Source organism: Thunnus albacares, chromosome 13 (assembly GCF_914725855.1).
Source record: "Thunnus albacares chromosome 13, fThuAlb1.1, whole genome shotgun sequence".
Taxonomy (NCBI): domain Eukaryota; kingdom Metazoa; phylum Chordata; class Actinopteri; order Scombriformes; family Scombridae; genus Thunnus; species Thunnus albacares.
Genome location: NC_058118.1, coordinates 1,347,951 through 1,371,320, shown reverse-complemented (window position 1 = coordinate 1,371,320; position 23,370 = coordinate 1,347,951). Strand labels below are relative to the sequence as shown.

The 23,370-nt window shown below is 38.1% G+C and overlaps 1 protein-coding gene across 1 annotated transcript; it reads left to right on the top strand.

The window, feature by feature from the left end:
* The first annotated feature begins 11,583 nt into the window (after nucleotides 1-11,583).
* LOC122995758 (reticulocyte-binding protein 2 homolog a-like) lies at nucleotides 11,584-22,403 on the top strand. The gene is made up of 3 exons (XM_044371123.1): nucleotides 11,584-15,898; nucleotides 16,940-21,826; nucleotides 22,399-22,403. The coding sequence occupies exons 1-3, from the start codon at nucleotides 11,584-11,586 to the stop codon at nucleotides 22,401-22,403; spliced, it is 9,207 nt and encodes a 3,068-aa protein (XP_044227058.1).
* Nucleotides 22,404-23,370: the final 967 nt, after the last annotated feature.

Here is a 23,370-nt window from a genome sequence, read left to right as displayed (position 1 = left end):
ACAGTGTGTTGATGTTTCGGAAGCAAACAGATCAATGTCCACTCTACTGTACCTCTCCCAGATCATCTGAACCACCATTGGGTACAGTCTTCACTTACCCAGAGGGGGTTTTTGGTGGGAAAGCATGTTAACAGCCTTGTTCTGGACACCTGGCAAATGCATTGCCTTGAGACTTGCAAATCAAGGTGAGGCCCTCCAAAGAAACCTTTGAGCCTCCTGCAGGGACTGACTTGATTTGGTGCCCCCTTGGTGGTTCACATGATAAACTGTCGAAGTGTTGTCTGACTGAACAAGAACATACTTCCCTTCTGAGAAAGGAAGAAAATGCCTGAGGGCCTCTGCTGAGGACCTCAGGTTCCCCTCCCTGACTGTCCTGCAGTTCCATACAGCACCCTAGCCTGAGAGGGGGGAATCTGTTACCACTATCTTGTTTCTCCAGGGTTCTAGAGAGGGGCAATATGAGGGTTAACATATTATTTGGGCGAGAGCCCAAATTGGAGCACCCAGAGCTAGACAGACAAAACAAAGAAACTGCCTGTGGTGGGATGCCACTGTGGTGGGATGCCACTGGCACATGGAAATAAGCATCCTTCAAGTTGATGATTGTAAACCAGTCTCTTTCTGCCTGGCATTACTCAGCAAACTGTTGCTTGACTTTCACTTGCACACTGTGCTCCAAGGCCTGTTGGGCTGCAGGCCCACACATCTGGCCTGGAATGACAGGCAGTGTGCAAAGTGTCTTCTTGCACCCTCTGACAAGGGGGCCTGGGCAAGCCACACTAGGTACTGGGCCAAGGTCAAAGTTCAAGTTCAAGTTCAAGCCAAGCTCTCTGGTCATGAAAGCAAATGCTTGTATCGAAGCATCACTCAGGCTCTGTGTTTGGGCATCAACTCCGGCAGTCTGGAGGGTCTGCAATAGAGCTAGAAAAAGGTGAGAAAGAAAGTTTCCAATACGTTTCCAGTATGTCCTCTGAACTGCTATATCACAACTCTTGTTGAGGGGATCATCAGTCAGGGACAGCTGAAAGCATATGCCATGTAGGCTGTCGCCTATGGCGCAACCTTATCTGGTGAGCGCTGCCCTGCTGAAATAAAACACCATGGACCAGATTAAGTTGGTTGCTGGTTTTAGCTGGTCTTAGCTGTTTTTTCAGCAGGGTGGTCCCCCTCAAAGGAAATAATTAAATTTAAAAAAAAATAAAAATTGAGGTAAAAAATGAACAAATACATAAAGAAAGAAAGAAATAGGCCTACACTTTGCACCCCTGTTCCACACAATGTTTCATCTGTCCTGCACCTGTATTGTGCACACTGAAAAATAGGGATGATGCATCATAGACAGACAAAGTCTGTGACGAGATGTCAAGAAGCAGATATCCACATTTTATTTCATAATGTAAAGGTTCAAACCTTCAGGTGCGCATGGAAGAAAATGGAGAAAAGAGGAGGAGGAAAAGAAAGCCCAATATAGAGGTATGTCCTCTTATGTTAACATTAAAATGCCATTTTGTGTGTAATATTAGATGTTTCATTTGTAGCAGCTAGCTAGCTAAGTAGCAATAAAGCTACTGGTAGATAATAACGGACTGATGGACTCAGATAATGTCACAGATTGAAGGATATGATGACTGAATGACAAGTCAGTAGTTAGCTATCTGGATAACTGCTCCTTCCCACAACGTAAGGCATTGTACTGAAATTTCACTGTCCAATATCAGTGATAATGGCTAACGCTATAACGTTATCCATAAAAACGTAAATTTCTGCACTGAGTTGCACCAGATGACCCACTTGGCATCATAACACATCGTAGTAAGCTGGATCAATACTGAAATATCATATCAATAAATTAGGTCTATGTTGGAAAATGGCAGCAATTAGAGTTATGTTGTAACTTATCTCCATGGTGCAAGCTTTTATTTTAGTAATGCATAAATCACAACTTAGTAATAATTTATGTTATAACTAGGCTAAGTTTTAACTTGCTGGTGCAACAGGCTGCAGTATTTATTTTTCCTGCTCTGCAGCTACATGCGTTTGCTTGTAACAGGCTGATATCTACTCTGTAACTGCCCAGATGCTCTCAGGAAATAGGCTATATGCTGAAGCCTCCAGCTGCTGGAGAAGTTACATCTGATCTCCCATCTACACCACTCTGAAGCAAGTCAGTTCAGCCAGGTATTTGTGGTCTCTGTGTAACTGATAATACACTGTTATGTTGTCATTATTATTATTATTATTATTATTATTATTATTATTATTATTATTATTAAATTAAATAAAGTTTATTTGTACAGTGCTACTTTATATGCAGCAGAATGACACAAAGGACTTTGTGCAGTGGTGTAACAGTCTGGATGTTCTGTATGTTTGAATAAAGTTGGCTTTAAAGCCAATAAAGTTGGCTACTTACCTGGAAAAGTCCAACGCTTTGTGGTTGGACTCCCGGCGGAGATGAGCACCGGCTACGCAGCCTCTGGAGGATGGAACGTAGCTCCAACTGACATACTACTGGCATAAGTGGTAAAGCACTGATGCCAGCTAATGCTAACAACATACACAACCTGCGCATTTAGGCGAGAAGATGAAAAGGAGACAACTGCTGGGTGCCAGGCATCTTTATTAGGTTTTTATTATCACCCAGGTCACATGTGTGACTTTATTGGTATTATGTTCCGACCTCCTGCGTATGCTAGCAATGCATATCTTGGTATTTTATACCATCTCTGGCGGTCAGGAAGAATGAAATAGAAATGCACATATCGCGTGACTTTGTGAATGTGCTTCATAAATGTGCCCAGACGAGAGGAAAAGAGACAAAGACTGGAGGGAAATAACAGAAAGAAGTCTCTGGTGAGCTCTGACATCAGTCAGAGGCTGAACTGAATACAAACACACAAACACAATCAATGCATCTGTTGCTAGTTAGCTTACAGCTAATGTAAAGTTGGTAAATTGGCTGTTTGGGACAAATAAACACAAACGCACGAGTAATGCAAGGCCAAAATTCACTTATTCCTGAGTTCTAGTTATAAGCTGCTCCTCTGAACCTCTGAGTCACATATTACTAATATGTAGAACAATGTTTGATAGAATACGTTTCAGTAATGAAATAAATGATTAATTCAAGAATAAATGAATAAATTCAAGGAATGATCAGTGTACTGCTTCTGCCATTGGGAAAAATGATTATTCAATTATTCAATGTTTACATACAGTACATCAGGAGAGCTGAGGGAAACCCTGGACACCAACCCAAACATGGACCCCACCCTTATCAGCTAAGAGCAGACCCACAGAGCAAGATGTCTCACCACACAAATCTCCCCTACCATCCAATCATACGCTCACATACTGGGTGTTACATTCATCCGACAGCCAGACATGGTGGTCATTGAACATGTGGGGGGAGGAGATATGCAATGTTTTGAAGATAATTGTGCCAGTTTGCCTCATCTCCACAGATCTCTGAGTCAACACCTAGGCACAGCAGCACAGAGCTTTCTCAGACGACTTACTAAAATGTCTCTTGTCTTCTAGGACTTTCAGTCTAACATGATATAATTGTTTGTGTTCGTACACAGCTCAAGACAAAAGGAAGCTGAGGTAAGTAAAAGTTTATAAATTTGCAAAAGTTCAATACACTGATGTGTATATGAATATTTAGTGACTTTTAATGGATATACTAGTTCTAATTACAGTAAATATGAGTGTTTTTTGTGTGTTTTTTAATTACTTTTTAAATCTTATACTGTTCCTATTCAGGTCCGTGTTCTGATGGGGAACCCCAGTTTTGAATTTGTAATGCAGAAACATGGCCACGTCAAGAGACAATGGTAAATCTAATTTTTGCCTCAAAATGGTTTGTTTTTTGGTTCTCAACAGCAAACATACGGGTATTCTTAAAATTTCACCATGAATGGTTATTTTATGATAAATATGCATTCAAGTGATGGTACAAACTGCTAGTGTTTACATTTACTGCAAACTTGTGCCAGTAATGTTAAGTTTCTCAAAACTTTTCAGTGTGATTGCAAAACCTATTGCAAATGTTTGATACATAGGCTTTTGCAGCAATGAAATGCTGAATGAAATGAAATGAAATCCAAACTTGAAACTCCTTCAGGAGAAATAACCACCAAATTTATTTGTAGTGGAAACCTTCCTGGAGGAGTTCAGGGAGCAGATCATTGCTGGGGTGAGATCACCTGGAGTGATCATACAGGCCTGCATCTCACAACAGCTGTGCACACACATGGAAACAACTGCCATCACTGGAGCTCTGACACCACAGAATCAAATGAGGGAGCTGTTTCGTGTGGTGGAGGAGGGGAACTCACAAACCAAAGCTAGCTTCTACCAGATACTTTCACAGGAGGAACCTGAGCTTATGGCTGATTTAGGTAAGACAAACCTGTTAAAGCCTTACATGGCATGTTTTGAACATGAGTATATTGTTGTGAAATTAAATGTGTTACCTACAAGATACAACAAATTTAAAAGATCATGACCATGGACGACAGGAATGTCTCTAACTGTGCTGTTAGTTTTTTAAATACCAACATATCAACTAAACATTGTATTGAACACAGTATTTGCGTAATATGAGCTACCAATGTTTTAAAAAAAATACCTGTAATACCTTGTAATGGAGTATTATTAGACTGTAGTAAAACTACTTTTACTAAAGGATCTGAATAGTTAAATCAGTTTAATCAATTAGTTATGGAAAGACTGTGGTCATGGTTTAAAGATCCCCACCAGAGTCTAATGTTTTTTTCCACAAAAATAGTTAAATTACATTGTTAAAATTATTAACAAGGTAATTGGGTATTCTAAAAAACATATACTTCCTTCTCTCTCATTGAAAAATCCTGAGGAATATTGTTCATTTCAAACATTTAACTGCATGGCACAAGACGTCTCCTCCTTCAGTCACAAGTCCATTCTCAGTGTGCACTGGAGGATTTAACTTTCCACATTTATTGCCTGTGCAAATTGAATGTTACACTACTTCCTTTATCTGAACTTAATGCAGGTGGGCATGTACAATATGGCAAATCAGTTGAATATAAATATCTAGTCATTTGTCATATGTCTTGTTAACAGTATCACCAATTAAAAAAAAATCTAGTCATTTGCAGGAGACTGGAAGTATTATTCCTTGCTTTTCTTTATGTTAAGTCCTGTTGAATCCTTTTGCATCGTGTGTCATTTCTTGTCCTGCCTGTCGTCCTTTTGTTGTTACAGAAAAGGATAAACATGCTAGAATTTTTTTTTGTTCAATTGTCTTTCTACTTGTTCCACTCTCTGTTGTAAAAGGCTTGGTTTAACAGAATTTGGGTGGCTTCTCAGCAATTGTCTCTTTTGTTGGTCATTTGTTAAACAAGTGATATGTACATTTTCTTGACCAACAGAGCAAAGACAACAGCGCAGCAAGATGACCCAAACAGAGGAAACAATGGATGACACCAACCGATTAGAAGACAAACAAACAAAAGTCCACATTAAAAACAAAATGGAGATTATCAAAAGACAAAGGCAACTGACATGTCAGGTAATGAAGGAGATTGAACAAGTTTGGGAGGAGACACAGAGAGAGAGAAATGAAACTGAATACCTAAAGACAAAGACAGAGCAGCAACAGGAGGACATCGACAGGCTGACAGCTGAAAAACATGAGCAGTGCTTATTAATAAACAGGTTGAAATTACAGATGTTAAATGTTACTGAGAAACTCAAGGAGAATAAAAATGAAGCCACTCAAGAAAAAATACAACTTTTGCAAATGTGGACTGAAATACACCAAGAGAGGGAAGCTCTGGAGAGAAGACATGGTGAGATCATCAATGAGCGATACAAGTTAGAAGTGATCATCAATGAAAAGACAAAATCACAAGAAGGTAAGAAAGAGCCCAACCAACAGATACAGCAAGAGCAGGAGAAAATGGAGATGGATGACAGTCTTCAAAGTCTAATAAACAAGAATAAGAAAATAATGCTCAGAGCACAGCATGCAAAAGAACAAATTGAGAAAAGCATGGCAGACTTAAAGCAAGAGTTAAAGAGAAACAGAGAGGATGTTTCACAACATAAAGATGAAATTCACCACATCAAACACAATATGAATGTAATTATCTACAAGTTGAAGCAAAGGTTGAATCAACAGCAAAGTAATGTTCAAATGAAGAAAGCCACAGTCCCTGAGATGAAAAGCAAAGAAAGACAGAAAGAAGAAAATGACGCTCTGAAAATTAAACTCAGCAGAATACAGGAAGAGATGGAAAGACTTTGGGGTGTGCTGGAAGATAGTGAACAAGAACAGGAAGTGACTCTGAAGGAGTTGAAGGCAGAGACAGGTCAAAAGGAAAACATGAAAGCTGACTCTCAAAAGCTAAGGCAAGACACAGATGTAACCATGACGATAACAACGTGGAACGCAGAGAGGTGGCAGCAGATGATGACTGATATGCAGAGAGAAAAACAAGACATAGAGAACAAGTTGGCACGGGTCCAATCTGAAAGAGATGAGATAGATAGAATCAAAACTAAAATACAGACAGACAGAGAAAACCTAGAGAGAGACAGGCAGATAGCTAAAGCTGAAATTGATGCAATGAAGTGTATGAGGGAGAGTGTTGAATGGCAAAAACAGGAGCTGGACGACAAGTTACGAAGGACAAAGAAAGAGATAAGAGAATTGGAAGTGACAAATGCAGAGATAGAAATAAAGAAAAAGAACCTGGTGAAAATGATGAGAACGAGCAGGAGAAAAAAGGAGGAGATCAACAAGATGAAGGAAGAGATTGAAAATGCCAAACAAGACATGGAGGAAAGAGAAGAACAGACTGAATGGAGTAGATCAGAGCAGATGCTAGAGGTGGGCATAGATGATAGTTTTGATGAGGAAAATATGAGACTTCAACAGACTGAAATAACCAGAATAATGCAACAAACAGTAGATACAGAAAATCAAATTGAGGAGGACAACATGGAAAGAAGCACCATGGACAAAGTGAACGCTGACATTCTGAGAGTGATTCTTGAAGTAGAAGATATCAGAAAGATGCTGCGCATGCTGAGAGAAGATGCAGAGCAGAGCAGGACGGATTTAACAGAGGAAAAGAGCCAAATAAAATGGATGAATTTTCAAGCACAAAAAAAGAGACGGAAGCTTGACCAACAACTGGAGAGGACCATGCAAGAGAGGGATGAATTAGAAATCATGAAGATAAAAATGCAACGACAAAGGGAGGAGCTTGAACAAAAACTGGAGGACACAATGACTAAAATTTTGACTGTGGCTGAGATGAAAGCTAAGATGGAAAAAGCTGCTGCAGAGATGAACAACACCCGGGAGAAAATACGTACATCTCAAAGGAAGATAGACGAGACCAAAGAAGAAGTCAAAAACTACATGGTAAGTAAAACTTTTCTTTTGTCTTTTTTTTCTTGGGCCAGTAATCAGCTTTTTCACTGCAGATTTTTTAATGTTATAGCAGAAAAGCACAGGTGTTAGCTGATAACTAATTATCCATGGCTTTTATTTTAAGTGTCCCAGTAAGGCATGTCAGTGTGACAGTGATGCAGCATGTGCAATACCAGGACCTTGCAACTAAAGATGCTGGAATGGAATTCAAAAATCATTAATGTAGCGAAGCCTGTGAGGTAGTTCAGGCAGCCCAACATGGCATACTCCTCCCTGAGAACAACATATCAGGTCATAATGTCAATGTCATTATCTGGTAATAATGTTACATTTGAGTGTCAGATGCCATCTAGTGGCCATTGTATTTATGACCTGGAGCAGCTGTGCATTTCAGATGATGTGTGTGTATATATATGTATGTGTATACATATATATATATATATATATATATATATATATATATATATATATATATATATATATATATATATATATATATATATATATATATATATATATATATATATGTATGTATATATATATATATGTGTGTGTGCGTTTATATGTGTGGGCATTAACCAACAGTGGACTTTGCGACAGGAGAACACTGTTCATTTCCTGTTTCCAACTGTCAGTCGGGACAGTTTTTAAAAAAAATGTAGCTACAATTGTCCCCTAACCTTAACACTGTGGTTATTATTGTAGCCATGACATGAAGGTCGCCTAACTTTAAGAAAGTAGTAACTTTAACCCACACCACACGTTTCTCTAACCTTAACAAAGTGATCATTTTAACCCAAATCATGATTTTTCCCTATCTTTCACTTCATAAAACAGCTTCTTTTTTTTTTTTACAGTGATGTAACGGTTTTGGAAAGCACAGACAAATGATGTTGTCGATTACTGGTGATAGGGGTGCCAGATTAGAAAACGCTCCTATTTGGCATGCTGGAGTCACATGGTGAAATGACATATTTGGTTCTTTAATGTAGAGGACTTGTTGTCCTCTCTCTGTAACATACTGTATATCCAAAGCACCCTTTTATTCATATCAGTACTCTGCTCGGCTTTACTGGAGCTATGCTAATGCTGTTCATACAGCATTTCAAAAGCCCCACCTCCATCCGGCATCCATCTGTAGGCTCTAGAGTCTACCTTCCTTTAGGGGGGAAGTTATTGTCGTCACTGCCCACTCACTTCCATACAACATACAGTCTATTCCATATGAGTTGTCAAATTGACAATTTATTATCTACACCTGTGCTTTACTGTGTCAAAATGTGTGCTCTCTATATTTCCCCAACCCGTGAACACTTGGTTTCAAACTAACATGAAAAAGAAGTTAGAGCACATTTATAGCCAATAAACTGTGTAGCTCACAATAGTGTTCCATTTCATTGTATCTGAACATTTTAAACCACTTATTTTATTGTAAATATTTAAACTAAACAAGACAAAATAGAGACATAACAGACAGAAGTTTACCATTCAGTCTACTACTGCAGCATACTAACATCCATATAGTGACAGAAGCAGATCATGCTCATATAGAATGATATACAACTTAGATGCTCGCCAGAATGTCTTTAATACTGAATACAAATTACATTTTGGAAATGAAGTTGTGACATTAAACAGGCATGTTCTTAGGATGAAAACATGATGAATTGTAGACCAAATGTGGTCACATGAAAAACTACAACAATTCTTTCTTTTTTGTAAAGGATAAGCTCACTTCCATGAAAGCTCGGGTCAGCCAATGGATATCGACAGAATCTGCAATCAAAAATACTTTTTCATTGGATAGATCTAAGCATCAAGAACCACAGAATGAAACACACAGAGACTCCCTCAATGATCAAACATCTGAGATTCCAGCAGACAAAGAAGGAGCAGAGGGTGAAATTATAAAAGAGGCCACGTCTTTGCCACAATCTATAACATCAGATGTCCAGCAAAGTGAAGACATAAAAGAACAGGAGCAGATGCATTCAACACAAAAAAAGAGACAAGAATCCAGTTTTGTTGCAGAAGAGCAGAATATTTTCCTGCAGATGCAGACAGAAATTCATGAAGAAACACTAATAGAAGATGATCAGAAAGAATTAGTGATAAATGTAAGAGAAAAAGAAGAAATAGAAAATGAGATATCCAAACTCAAGGAGAAAGAGAAGAAAATAAGGGAGCAAATAAAGTATTCTATGGAGGACATGGAGAACAAAAGTGAAGAGATTAAAAGGCTCATTTTGGAAATAAATGACCTGCAGAGCCAGAGACCAGAGACTGAAACTTGGTTACAAATTACAGTCAAAGAAATTGGAAATCTGGAGGAAGGAAGGACTGGAATGTTGAAAGAAACAGAACACACAGACATTTTGAGGGTAAATACCAGCCTTTCCACAGATGAAATAATTAAATATGAAGTGCAAATGCAAAAGGAAGAGGATGGCAGTAAAGTGAAACAAGAAGCAATTGATGAGTCTGACTTGATGACATTGGATGTTAAACAGCAAAAACAAAGTCAAGAGTCAAGAGAAGATCTACAGACACAGATTGATGGATGCTCTGATAAAAAGGACACAAGAAGTCCTGATATACAAAGACTTAGGGAAGAGATTTATAGAACCCGAGAAATCATAAGATTAGTAAAATTAGAATTTGAAAACCAAGCTGAAGAGAGTACAATCAACAGAGACGAAAAGGATGAAGACAGTACTGAAATAAAAGGTTTGCTACAAGAGCTGAAACAATTCCAAGAGCTTTTGAAAATGGTAAAAAATGACATGAGGGAAAGTGAAATACATTTGAAAGAGGAAATGACCAACATGAAATCGATGAAAAAAGCAGCAAAAAAACAGAAAAGAAAACTGGACCAGAGGTTAGAGAAAACTCTGAGGGAGAGAGATGAATTAGAAATTTTAAAAATAAAAATGCAGAGACAAAATGAGGTGATAGAGCAGAAGATGGAGAAAATGGAAAAATTTAAGAGCACCATAGTAGAAATGGGGGCTAAGACTAGAAAGAAAAATGCAGACATAGAGATTATTATAAAGGAGACTGAAATGAAACTGAGACACCTAGAAGACCTGAACTATAGGATTGAGGCTAAAAAACAAGATCTGAAAAACAGCCATTATTTTATATCCCAGAAAAGAGCTGACCTTGAAAAATCTAAGACTCAGAAAAGAGACAGAGCTGAAACAGCAACAGAAATGTTAACAAAGGGCAGAAAGGGCAAAGAAATGAAGGAAATGGAAACTGAAGTCCTCAAACTCAGATCAGAGAAGGAGAAACTAAAGGAGGATATAAAACTGACAATTGACAGTTTGGACCAGAAAAACCGTGAGAATGAACAACTGAGAAACACAATAAGTGAGCAAAAGAAACAAAAGATGGAGAGAGAAGAGATAGAGATGCTGAAACAACAGATTCAAGCAGAGAGGGAAAATGTGAGATTAGCCAGACACCAAGCTGAGGCAGAGATACATGAGGCAAACCGTTTAAGGGAAAGTATTGAAAGACAGAAACACCAGCTTGATAACAAAATGCAAATGACTGAAAGAGAAATGAGAGAAATTGAGCTGCTGAAGTCAGAGCTGGAAATAAAGAGAAAAGAAAGTGAACAGACATTTAATGAAAGCATGAGAAAAAAGGAAGAGAGTGATATAATATGGAATGACATACAGAGAGAAAAAGAATTACTAAGGAGAGAGACCATAAAGAGAAGAAGGGAATTAGACCAAAGACTGGAGAAAATCATGAGAGAGAGGGATGAGTTAGAAGTTATGAGGATAAAACTGCAAAGAGAGAAGGAAGAAGTGGCTGAGGTGAAGGAGAGAAGTATCAATGACCAGACTACTGCTATCCAAGCATACAGAGATCATAAGAAGATAAATCTAGAGAGAAAAGAGGTGAAAAGCATCATGGAGGAAACCGAAATGGTACGCCAAAGCTCAAAAGTCAATAATTCGATTATTGACCTTCAAAACATGAGACAAAAGATTCACCTACATTTGGAAACAATTAGGAGGGAAATGGGAATCCTGGAAGATGTAAATGTTCATCTAGAGAAACAAAGAGAAGGGCTCAAAGCTTTAAAAGCTGAGAATAAGACTGTAAAAGATAACATGAACAGAATAAAATCTCAGATAAAGATGCCCTTTGAAAAAGAGATGGATGAAATGGTCCACATGAGAGACGATATCCAAAAACAGAAACAAGAGCTTGATATCAGACTAGAGAATGTGAAAAGAGAAATAAGAGAGATGGAAGTATTGAAGTCTGAGTTGGAGGTTGAAAAAAGACAAAATCAACAGATGATCCGAAGAGGCATTCAAAAAGAGCAACAGGTGAAAAAGATGTGGGCTGAAATCAAGGGAGAAAAAGATGCTCTCAAGAGGGAGACACAGAAGAAGAAGAGAGAGCTTGACCAACGACTGGAGAGGATCATCAAAGAGAGGGACGAGTTAGAGATCATGAAGCTGAAGCTGCAAAGAGAAAAGGACAAAAGCAAAGGTGCAGTGGAAGAGTTGAGGATGTCCAAACTCACACAAGTTCCTAATCAAATTCAAAAGCTCTGGGAATTAATACAGCCACGTTTGGAGAAATATCAAGTTATGAAAAGACACAGTGAAGATATTAATCGAGCAATTCAGGATGAAAAAAGACAAATCATAGCCCAGACAAAAATCATAACCCAGGCAAGAGATGAAGTGGAAAATATCAAGATGGAGATAAAAAGACAAAAAGAAATGATGATTTGTGCTTTAAAGGACATGCAGCAAAAGCAAACAGATCTGGAGCAAGTGGAAATGAATATCCAAAGAGAGCAAAAATCAATAGAGAAAGAAAAGGAGAGAATCTTAGAAAAATCAGAAGAGTTAGTCTTGAGAGAGAAAGAGCTGGAGAATGAAAAGGAGTTTCTCAAAGCTGAGGCAGTGATGCTCAAAGCAGAACGCAAGAAAATAAAGAAAGAACGCAAAGAAATGAAGAGACTGATGAATAATACTGGAAGTGAGAAGGAATTAAAAATCCTCAAACCTGAAAAGAAACTAATAAAAACACAGGATGACAAACCAAAAGAAGTAATGGAAGAAGTCCAATCTGGGAAAGAGCCAGAGGAAGAGCAGGTGAATTTGATGAGTGAAACAAATGATTATCAGAAGGAAACAGTTGTGGGGAAACTGAATGACCCACTTGAAGAGGACATGAAGGAGAAAGAAATTTTAGAAACACAAATTCAACTGTTTGTGAAACCTAAACCTACACCAGGAAAACTGAAATCACGAAGTAAAAAGAAACTGGAGCTTGGGTTTAAAGAATCAGATCACAAAAAGCTTGGGCAGCAAAGATACCAGAAGGACCTCGCTGGAACTGAACCGTTGATAAGCAAAGACAAAATGAAAGATGATGATGAACAAAATGAAAAAGAGTATAATGACATGCTACAAACTCAACAAATTGAGCAGGCAAGAAGAGGGGAAGTGGAATCTGATGAAGAAATAAAAGAGCATCCAAAGAACATTGAACTCTTACACGGAGAAGAAAAAGCTCTGATAAGAATGTCAGGTGAGGTCATTGAAAAGGATGATTTGAAACATGGATGGAAGCCAACTGATGTTGTAGAAGGTCAAGATCCTGAGAGACTGAAAGCAAAGTTGATGTGGGACAGAGAAGAACTAGATAGAGTTAATGATACAGTGAAGAAAGAGAAACTGGACTTGGAGCTGATGAGGTCTGACATCCTCAAACAAACTGACATGTTACAACGAGATAAACAAGATATAAAGGAAGAGAAAGACAAGTTGGAAATCACAAATACTGAGCTGCAAAAGAAGAAAGAACATGCAGACAGTCTGTTTGATGAGATAAACAGAGAGAAAACCAACATTAAAGATCTGACCCTTCAGGTTCAGACCAGTAGAGAACAGCTGGAGAAAGTCATGAACATTATTGCCCTAAAACAAAAAGAACAAGAACTCAGAGACAATGACATAAAGAGACAAGAAGAACAACTGCAAACCAGTAAGAACAATGTACTGGCAGAAAGAGAAGAAGTGGAAGTTTTGAGGAAGGATCTCAACAAGAAGAAGGAAGAAGTTGAAGCTGCCATGAACAGCATCAGTGGAGAGAGAGAACAACTCAATCAGATGAAGATGGGCATTGAGAGAGAGACAGAAATACTTTTCAATGAGAAAGAAGGAATTGAAGGAGAAAAGTCTGAGCTGAAAATGAAAGAAGATCAACTCATGACTAAAATCAAATCAGTAGAAACTTTAAAAGCCAAACTGAGACATCTCAATGAAAGAATGGGTGAAGATATGAAAACAAAAATCAACAGACTAGAAGAAAACAATGAAGATGTATTGAAACTGGTCAGTGCTTTAGAGCAGAAGCATGCAGCTCTGGATGAAGAGAAAGAAAATATGACATGTTACACTGAGATATTGGAGAAAGTAAAGGAAGGTCTGACAAGTTTACTGTCAGACATGAGAGAGGAAATAGAAAATCAATGGAAGAAAAACATTGAGTTGGAAAAACAAGATCTTGAAAATTTAAAGGCAGAGCTGAAACTAGAGAGAGAGGATCTGGATAAAGTGAATGAGATGATGAATAAAGAGAAACTGGAATTGGAGCTGATGAGGACTGACATCCAAAAGCAGATTGATACATTAGAACAAAATAAACATGCAGAAGTAGAAGTAAAGGACACCAACGTCACAAGACTAACCGAAGAACTGCAAACCAGTAAGAACACCGTATTGGCAGAAAGAAAAGAAGTGGAAGTTTTGAGGAAGGATCTCAACAAGAAGAAGGAAGAAGTTGAAGCTGCCATGAACAGCATCAGTGGAGAGAGAGAACAACTCAGTCAGATGAAGGTTCGTATTGACATGGACAGAGAAATACTTGAGAAGGAGAAGGATAAAATGGAAGGACACCAGTCTGAGCTGAAAATGAGAGAGGATGAGCTCATGAGTAACTTATTATCAGTTCATATTCTGAGAGCTAAACTCAAAGAGGTGAATGAAAAGACACAGGAAGGCATGAAAAACAAAACAGAAAGATTAGAAGGAAACAATGAATATTTGCAAAGGTTATGCCTCGCAATGGAGCAAAATCTTGCACAGCTTGATCAAGAGAGAGACCAGATGTCAGTTTACAATAAAGTGATCCAGAGAGGAAAGGATGATCTGAAAGGTTTACTGTCACATATGGTAATACAGAGAGACAACATGGAAAACCAAAAGAAAGAGCTTTTATTGGAAAAAGAAGAACTCTTCAAACTGAAGGCAGAGATGAAACTAGAGAGAGAGGATCTGGATAGAGCTAATGACATGATGAAGAAAGAGAAACTGGAGTTGGAGTTGATGAGATCTGATGTCCTCAAACAAACTGACATGTTACAACGAGATAAACAAGATATAAAAGAAGAGAAAGACAAGTTGGAAATCACAAATACTGAGCTGCAAAAGAAGAAAGAACATGCCGACAGTCTGTTTGATGAGATAAACAGAGAGAAAACCAACATTAAAGATCTGACCCTTCAGGTTGAGACAAGTAGAGAACAGCTGGAGAAAGTCTCGAACATTATTGCCTTAAAACAAAAAGAACAAGAAGTCAAAGACAATGACATAAAAAGACAAGAAGAAGAACTGCAAACCAGGAGGAACAACGTACTAGCAGAAAGAGAAGAAGTGGAACTTTTGAGGAAGGATCTCAATGAGAAGAAGGAAGAAGTTGAAGCTGCCATGAACAGCATCAGTGAAGAGAGAGAACAACTCAGTCAGATGAAGGTTCATATTGACATGGACAGAGAAATACTTGAGAAGGAGAAGGATAAAATGGAAGGACACCAGTCTGAGCTGAAAACGAGAGATGAGCTCATGAGTAACTTATTATCAATTGAAACTCTGAGGGCTAAACTCAAAGAGCTGAATGAAAAGACATGTAAAGACATGAAAAACCAAATGGAGAGATTAGAAGAAAACAATGAAAATTTGCAAAGGTTATGCCTCGCAATGAAGCAAAAGCTTGCACAGCTTGATCAAGAGAGAGACCAGATGACAGTTTACAATGAATTGATACAGAGAGGAAAGGATGGTCTGAAAGGTTTATTGTCAGATCTGGTAATACAGAGAGACAACATGGAAGACCAAAAGAAAGAGCTTTTGTTGGAAAAAGAAGATCTATCCAAACTGAAGGCAGAGCAGAAACTAGAGAGAGAGGATCTGGATAGAGCTAATGACATGATGAAGAAAGAGAAACTGGACTTGGAGCTGATGAGATCTGACATCCTCAAACAAACTGACATATTAAAACGAGATAAACAAGATATAAAGGAAGAGAAAGACAAGTTGGACATAACAAAGACTGAGTTGCAAAAGAAGAAAGAACATGCAGACAGTCTGTTTGATGAGATAAACAGAGGGAAAACCAACATTAAAGATCTGACCCTTCAGGTTCAGACAAGTAGAGAACAGCTGGAGAAAGTCATGAACATTATTGCCTCAAAACAAAAAGAACAAGAACTCAAAGACATCAACATAAAAAGACAAGAAGAAGAACTGCAAACCAGTCAGCACAATGTACTGGCAGAATGGGAAGAGGTGGAAGTTTTGAGGAAGGATCTCAACAAGACGAAGGAGGAAGTTGAAGCTGCCATGAACAGCATCAGTGGAGAGAGAGAACAACTCAGTCAGATGAAGGTTCATATTGACATGGACAGAGAAATACTTGAGAAGGAGAAGGATAAAATGGAAGGACACCAGTCTGAGCTGAAAACGAGAGAAGATGAGCTCATGAGTAACTTATTATCAATTCAAACTCTGAGGGCTAAGCTCAAAGAGGTGAATGAAAAGACACGTAAAGACATGAAAAACAAAATAGAGAGGTTAGAAGAAAACAATGAAAATTTGCAAAGGTTATGCTTCGCAATGAAGCAAAAGCTTGTACAGCTCGATCAAGAGAGAGACCAGGTCTCAATTTACAATGAGTTGATGCAGACAGGAAAGGATGGTCTGAAAGGTTTATTGTCAGATATGCTTATACAGAGAGACAACATGGAAAACCAAAAGAAAGAGCTTTTGTTGGAAAAAGAAGATCTATCCAAACTGAAGGCAGAGCAGAAACTAGAGAGAGAGGATCTGGATAGAGTGAATGAGATGATGAAGAAAGAGAAACTGGACTTGGAGCTGATGAGGTCTGACATCCTCAAACAAACTGACACATTAAAACGAGATAAACAAGATATAAAGAAAGAGAAAGAGAAGCTGGAAATCACAAAGACTGAGTTGCAAAAGAAGAAAGAACATGCAGACAGTCTGTTTGATGAGATAAACAGAGAGAAAACCAACATTAAAGATCTGACCCTTCAGGTTCAGACAAGTAGAGAACAGCTGGAGAAAGTCATGAACATTATTGCCTCAAAACAAAAAGAACAAGAACTCAAAGATGATGACAAAAAAAGACAAGAAGAAGAACTGCAAACCAGGAAGAACATTGTGGTGGCAGAAAGAGAAGAAGTGGAAGTTTTGAGGCAGGATCTCAACAAGAAGAAGGAGGAAGTTGAAGCTGCCATGAACAGCATCAGTGGAGAGAGAGAACAACTCAGTCAGATGAAGATGAGCATTGAGAGAGAAAAAGAAATACTTTTCAATGAGAGGGAAGGAATTGAAGGAGAAAAGTTTGAGCTGAAAATGAGAGAAGATGAACTCATGACTAAAATGACATCGGTAGAAAGTCTGAGAGCCAAATTGAAATATCTCAATGAAAGGATGGGTGAAGATGTGAAAACAAGAATCAACAGACTAGAACAAAACAATGAAGATGTATTGAAACTGGTCAGTGCTTTAGAACAGAAGCATGCAGCTCTGGATGAAGAGAAAGAAAATGTGACATCTTACTCTGAGATATTGGAGAAAGTAAAGGAAGGTCTGACAAGTTTACTCTCAAACATCCAAAGAGAAGACATGGAAAATCAATGGAAGCAAATGTTTGGGATGGAAAAACAAGATCTTGAAAACCTAAAGGATGATTTGAAACTAGAGGATTTGGATAGAGTGAATGAGATGCTGAAGAAAGAGAAAATGGACTCGGAGTTGATAAGGTCTGACATCCTCAAACAAACTGAAATATTACAACGTGATAAACGAGATATAAAAGAAGAGCACACTGTACTGGCAGAAAGAGAACAGGTGGAACCTTTGAGAAAGGATCTCATTAAGAAGATGAAAGAAGGTGAAGCTGCCATGAAAAGCATCAGTGAAGAGAGAGAACAACTCAGTCAGTTCAAGACTGAAGTTGACATGGAGGGAGAAGAGCTTTCAACTGAAAGGGAAAAACAGGAAGAGGATCAACTCATGACTAAAATGAAATCTATAGAAGCTCTGAGAGTAAAACTTCGGCAGCTGAATGAAAGGATGGAGAACGACATGAAGAACAAATTACAGCAACTGGAACAACACAATGAACAGGTTCTTAAAGTGTGCTCTTTATTGAAACAAAAGTGTGGAGACATAGATGAAGTGAAAGACAGAATGTCTGCATATACTGAAATGTTCCATAGAGAGAAAGAAAGTCTGATTAGTCTGATATCAAACATGTTGATAAACATACAAGGGATGGAAGATCAATGGAGGACAAGGAACACTGTTGAAGAACAAGACTTTGACAAACTGAAGGCAGAGTTGAAACAAGAGAGAGAGGATCTGGTTAGAGTGAATGAGATGATGAAGAAAGAGAAACTGGACTTGGAGTTGAGTTTGAGGTCTGATGTCCTCAAACAAACTGACATATTACAGCAAGATAAACACGGAGAGGTAGAACTCATGGACACCAAGATCACTAGACTAACACAAGACGTGCAAACTAGTGAGAACACTGTACTGGCAGAAAGAGAAGAAATGGAACTTTTGAGGAAGGATCTCAACAAGAAGAAGGAAGAAGTTGAAGCTGCCATGAACAGCATCAGTGGAGAGAGAGAACAACTCAGTCAGATGAAGATGGGCATTGAGAGAGAGAAAGAAATACTTTTCAATGAGAGAGAAGGAATTGAAGGAGAAAAGTCTGAGCTGACAATGAGAGAAGATGAACTCATGACTAAAATGACATCAGTAGAAACTCTGAGAGCCAAACTCAAACATCTCAATGAAAGGATGGGTGAAGATATGAAAACAAAAGTCAACAGACTAGAGGAAAACAATGAAGCCGTATTGAAACTGGTCAGTGCTTTAGAACAGAAGCATGCAGCTCTGGATGAACAGAAAGAGAACATGACATGTTACACTGAGATATTAGACAAAGTAAAGGAAGGTCTGACAGGTTTACTCTCAAACATGATCATCCAGAGAGAAGACATGGAAAATCAGTTGAAGGAAACGTTTGAGATGAAAAAACAAGATCTTGAAAAGCAGAAGGATGATTTGAAACTGGAGAGAGAGGATCTGGATAGAGTCAATGAGATGATGAAGGAAGAGAAAATGGACTCGGAGTTGATGAGGTCTGATATCCTCAAACAAACTGACATATTACAAGGAGATAAACATGAAGAAGTAGAACTCAAGGACACCAAGATCACAAGACTAACACAAGAAGTTCAAATCAGTGAGAACACTTTACTGGCAGAAAGAGAAGAATTGGAAGTTTTGAGGAAGGATCTCAACAAGAAAAACGAAGAAGTTGAAGCTGCCATGAACAACATCAGTGGAGAAAGAGAACAACTCAGTCAGATGAAGATGAGCATTGAGAGAGAGAAAGAAATACTTTTCAATGAGAAAGAAGGAATTGAAGGAGAAAAGTCTGAGCTGAAAATGAGAGAAGATGAACTCATGACTAAAATGACATTTGTAGAAACTCTGAGGGACAAACTCAAACATCTCAATGAAAGGATGGGTGAAGATATGAAAACAAAAATCAACAGACTAGAACAAAACAACGAAGATGTATTGAATCTAATCAGTGCTTTAGAGCAGAAGCATGCAGCTCTGGATGAACAGAAAGAAAATATGACATGTTACACTGAGACATTAGACAAAGTAAAGGAAGGTCTGACAAGTTTACTCTCAAACATGGTCATTCAGAGAGAAGACATGGAAAATCAATGGAAGCCAACATTTGAGATGGAAAAACAAGATCTTGAAAACCTGAAGGATGATTTGAAACTAAAAAGAGAGGATCTGGATAGAGTGAAAGAGATGATGAAGAAAGAGAAACTGGACTTGGAGCTGATCAGGTCTGATATCCTCAAACGAACTGACATGTTACAACGAGATGAACATGAAGAAGTAGAACTGAAGGACACCAAGATCACAAGACTAACACAAGAAGTGCAAACCAGTGAGAACACTTTACTGGCAGAAAGAGAAGATTTGGAACTTTTGAGGAAGGATCTCGAGAAGAGGAAGGAAGAAGTTGAGGCTGCCATGAACAGCATCAGTGGAGAGAGAGAACAACTCAATCAAATGAAGGTGGGCATTGAGAGAGAGAAAGAAATACTTTTCAATGAGAGGGAAGGAATTGAAGGAGAAAAGTCTGAGCTGAAAACGAGAGAAGATGAACTCATGACTAAAATGACATCAGTAGAAACTCTGAGAGCCAAACTCAAATATCTCAATGAAAGGATGGGTGAAGATATGAAAACAAAAATCAACAGACTAGAAGAAAACAATGAAGATGTATTGAAGCTGGTCAGTGCTTTAGAGCAGAAGCATGTAGCTCTGGATGATCAGAGTGAAAACGTGACATCTTACAATGAGATATTGGAGAAAGTAAAGGAAGGTCTGACAAGTTTATTCTCAAACATGATCATCCAGAGAGAAGACATGGAAAATCAATGGAAGCAAACATTTGACATGGAACAACAAGATCTTGAAAACCTGAAGGATGATTTGAAACTAGAGAGAGAGGATCTGAATAGAGTAAATGAGATGATGAAGAAAGAGAAACTGGACTTGGAGCTGATGAGGTCTAATGTCGTCGAACAAACTGACATATTACAACGAGATAAACAAGATATAAAAGCAGAGAAAGACATGTTGGAAATCATAAAGATTGAGCTGCAAAAGAAGAAAGAACATGCAGACAGTCTGTTTGATGAGATAAACAGAGAGAAAACCAACATTAAAGATCTGACCCTTCAGGTTCAGACCAGTAAAGAACAGCTGGAGAAAGTCATGAACATTATTGCCTTAAAACAAAAAGAACAAGAACTCAAAGATGATGACATAAAAAGACAAGAAGAAGAACTACAAACCAATAAGCACAATGTAATGGCAGAATGGGAAGAAGTAGAAGTTTTGAGGAAGGATCTCCATAAGAAGAAGGAAGAATTTGAAGCTGCCATGAACAGCATCAGTGGAGAGAGAGAACAACTCAATCAGATGAAGATGGGCATTGAGAGAGAGAAAGAAATACTTTTCAATGAGAAAGAAGGAATTGAAGGAGAAAAGTATGAGCTGAAAGTGAAAGAAGATGAACTCATTACTAAAATGACATCAGTAGAGACTTTGAGAGCCAAACTCAAACATCTCAATGAAAGAATGGGTGAAGATATGAAAACAAAAGTTAACAGACTAGAACAAAACAATGAAGATGTATTGAAACTGGTCAGTGCTTTAGAACAGAAGCATGCAGCTCTGGATGAACAGAAAGAAAATATGACATGTTACACTGAGACATTAGACAAAGTAAAGGAAGGTCTGACAAGTTTACTCTCAAACATGATCATCCAGAGAGAAGACATGGAAAATCAGTTGAAGCAAACGTTTGAGATGGAAAAACAAGATCTTGAAAACCTGAAGGATGATTTGAAACTAGAGAGAGAGGATCTGGATAGAGCGAACGACATGATGAAGAAAGAGAAAATGGACTTGGAGCTGATGAGATCTGACATCCTCAAACAAACTGACATAGTACAACGAGATAAACAAGATATAAAAGAAGAGAAAGACAAGTTGGAAATCACAAATACTGAGCTGCAAAAGAAGAAAGAATATGCAGACAGTCTGTTTGATGAGATAAACAGAGAGAAAACCAACATTAAAGATCTGACCCTTCAGGTTCAGACAAGTAGAGAACAGCTGGAGAAAGTCATGAACATTATTGCCTTAAAACAAAAAGAACAAGAAGTCAAAGACAATGACATAAAAAGACAAGAAGAAGAACTGCAAACCAATAAGAACAATGTATTGGCAGAAAGAGAAGAAGTGGAACTTTTGAGGAAGGATCTCAATGAGAAGAAGGAAGAAGTTGAAGCTGCCATGAACAGCATCAGTGGAGAGAAAGAACAACTCAATCAGATGAAAGTTCGTATTGACATGGACAGAGAAATACTTGAGAAGGAGAAGGATAAAATAGAAGGACACCAGTCTGAGCTGAAAACAAGAGAAGATGAGCTCATGAGTAACTTATTAACAATTGAAACTTTGAGGGCTAAGCTCAAAGAGGTGAATGAAAAGACATGTAAAGACATGAAAAACAAAATAGAGAGACTAGAAGAAAACAATGAAAATTTGCAAAGGTTATGCCTCGCAATGAAGCAAAATCTTGCACAGCTCGATCAAGAGAGAGACCAGATGACAGTTTACAATGAATTGATACAGAGAGGAAAGGATGGTCTGAAAGGTTTATTGTCAGATATGTTTATACAGAGAGACAACATGGAAAACCAAAAGAGAGAAGTTTTGTTGGAAAAAGAAGATCTCTCCAAACTGAAGGCAGAGCAGAAACTAGAGAGAGAGGATCTGGATAGAGCGAATGGCATGATGGAGAAAGAGAAACTGGACTTGGAATTGATGAGGTCTGACATCCTCAAACAAACTGACATGTTACAACGAGATAAACAAGATATAAAAGAAGAGAAAGACAAGTTGGAAATCACAAATACTGAGCTGCAAAAGAAGAAAGAATATGCAGACAGTCTGTTTGATGAGATAAACAGAGAGAAAATCAACATTAAAGATCTGACCCTTCAGGTTGAGACAAGTAGAGAACAGCTGGAGAAAGTCATGAACATTATTGCCTCAAAACAAAAAGAACAAGAACTCAAAGACATCAACATAAAAAGACAAGAAGAAGAACTGCAAACCAGGAAGAACAACGTACTAGCAGAAAGAGAAGAAGTGGAACTTTTGAGGAAGGATCTCAATGAGAAGAAGGAAGAAGTTGAAGCTGCCATGAACAGCATCAGTGGAGAGAGAGAACAACTCAGTCAGATGAAGGTTCGTATTGACATGGACAGAGAAATACTTGAGAAGGAGAAGGATAAAATGGAAGGACACCAGTCTGAGCTGAAAACGAGAGAAGATGAGCTCATGAGTAACTTATTAACAATTGAAACTTTGAGGGCTAAACTCAAAGAGGTGAATGAAAAGACATGTAAAGACATGAAAAACAAAATAGAGAGATTAGAAGAAAACAATGAAAATTTGCAAAGGTTATGCCTCGCAATGAAGCAAAATCTTGCACAGCTCGATCAAGAGAGAGACCAGATGACAGTTTACAATGAATTGATACAGAGAGGAAAGGATGGTCTGAAAGGTTTATTGTCAGATATGGTTATACAGAGAGACAACATGGAAAACCAAAAGAGAGAAGTTTTGTTGGAAAAAGAAGATCTCTCCAGACTGAAAGCAGAGCAGAAACTAGAGAGAGAGGATCTGGATAGAGCGAATGACATGATGGAGAAAGAGAAACTGGACTTGAAGCTGATGAGATCTGACATCCTCAAACAAACTGACATATTACAACAAGATAAACAAGATATAAAGGAAGAGAAAGATAAGTTGGACATCACAAACACTGACCTGCAAAAGAAGAAAGAACATGCAGACAGTCTGTTTGATGAGATAAACAGAGAGAAAACCAACATTAAAGATCTGACCCTTCAGGTCGAGACAAGTAGAGAACAGTTGAAGAAAGTCATGAACATTATTGCCTTAAAACAA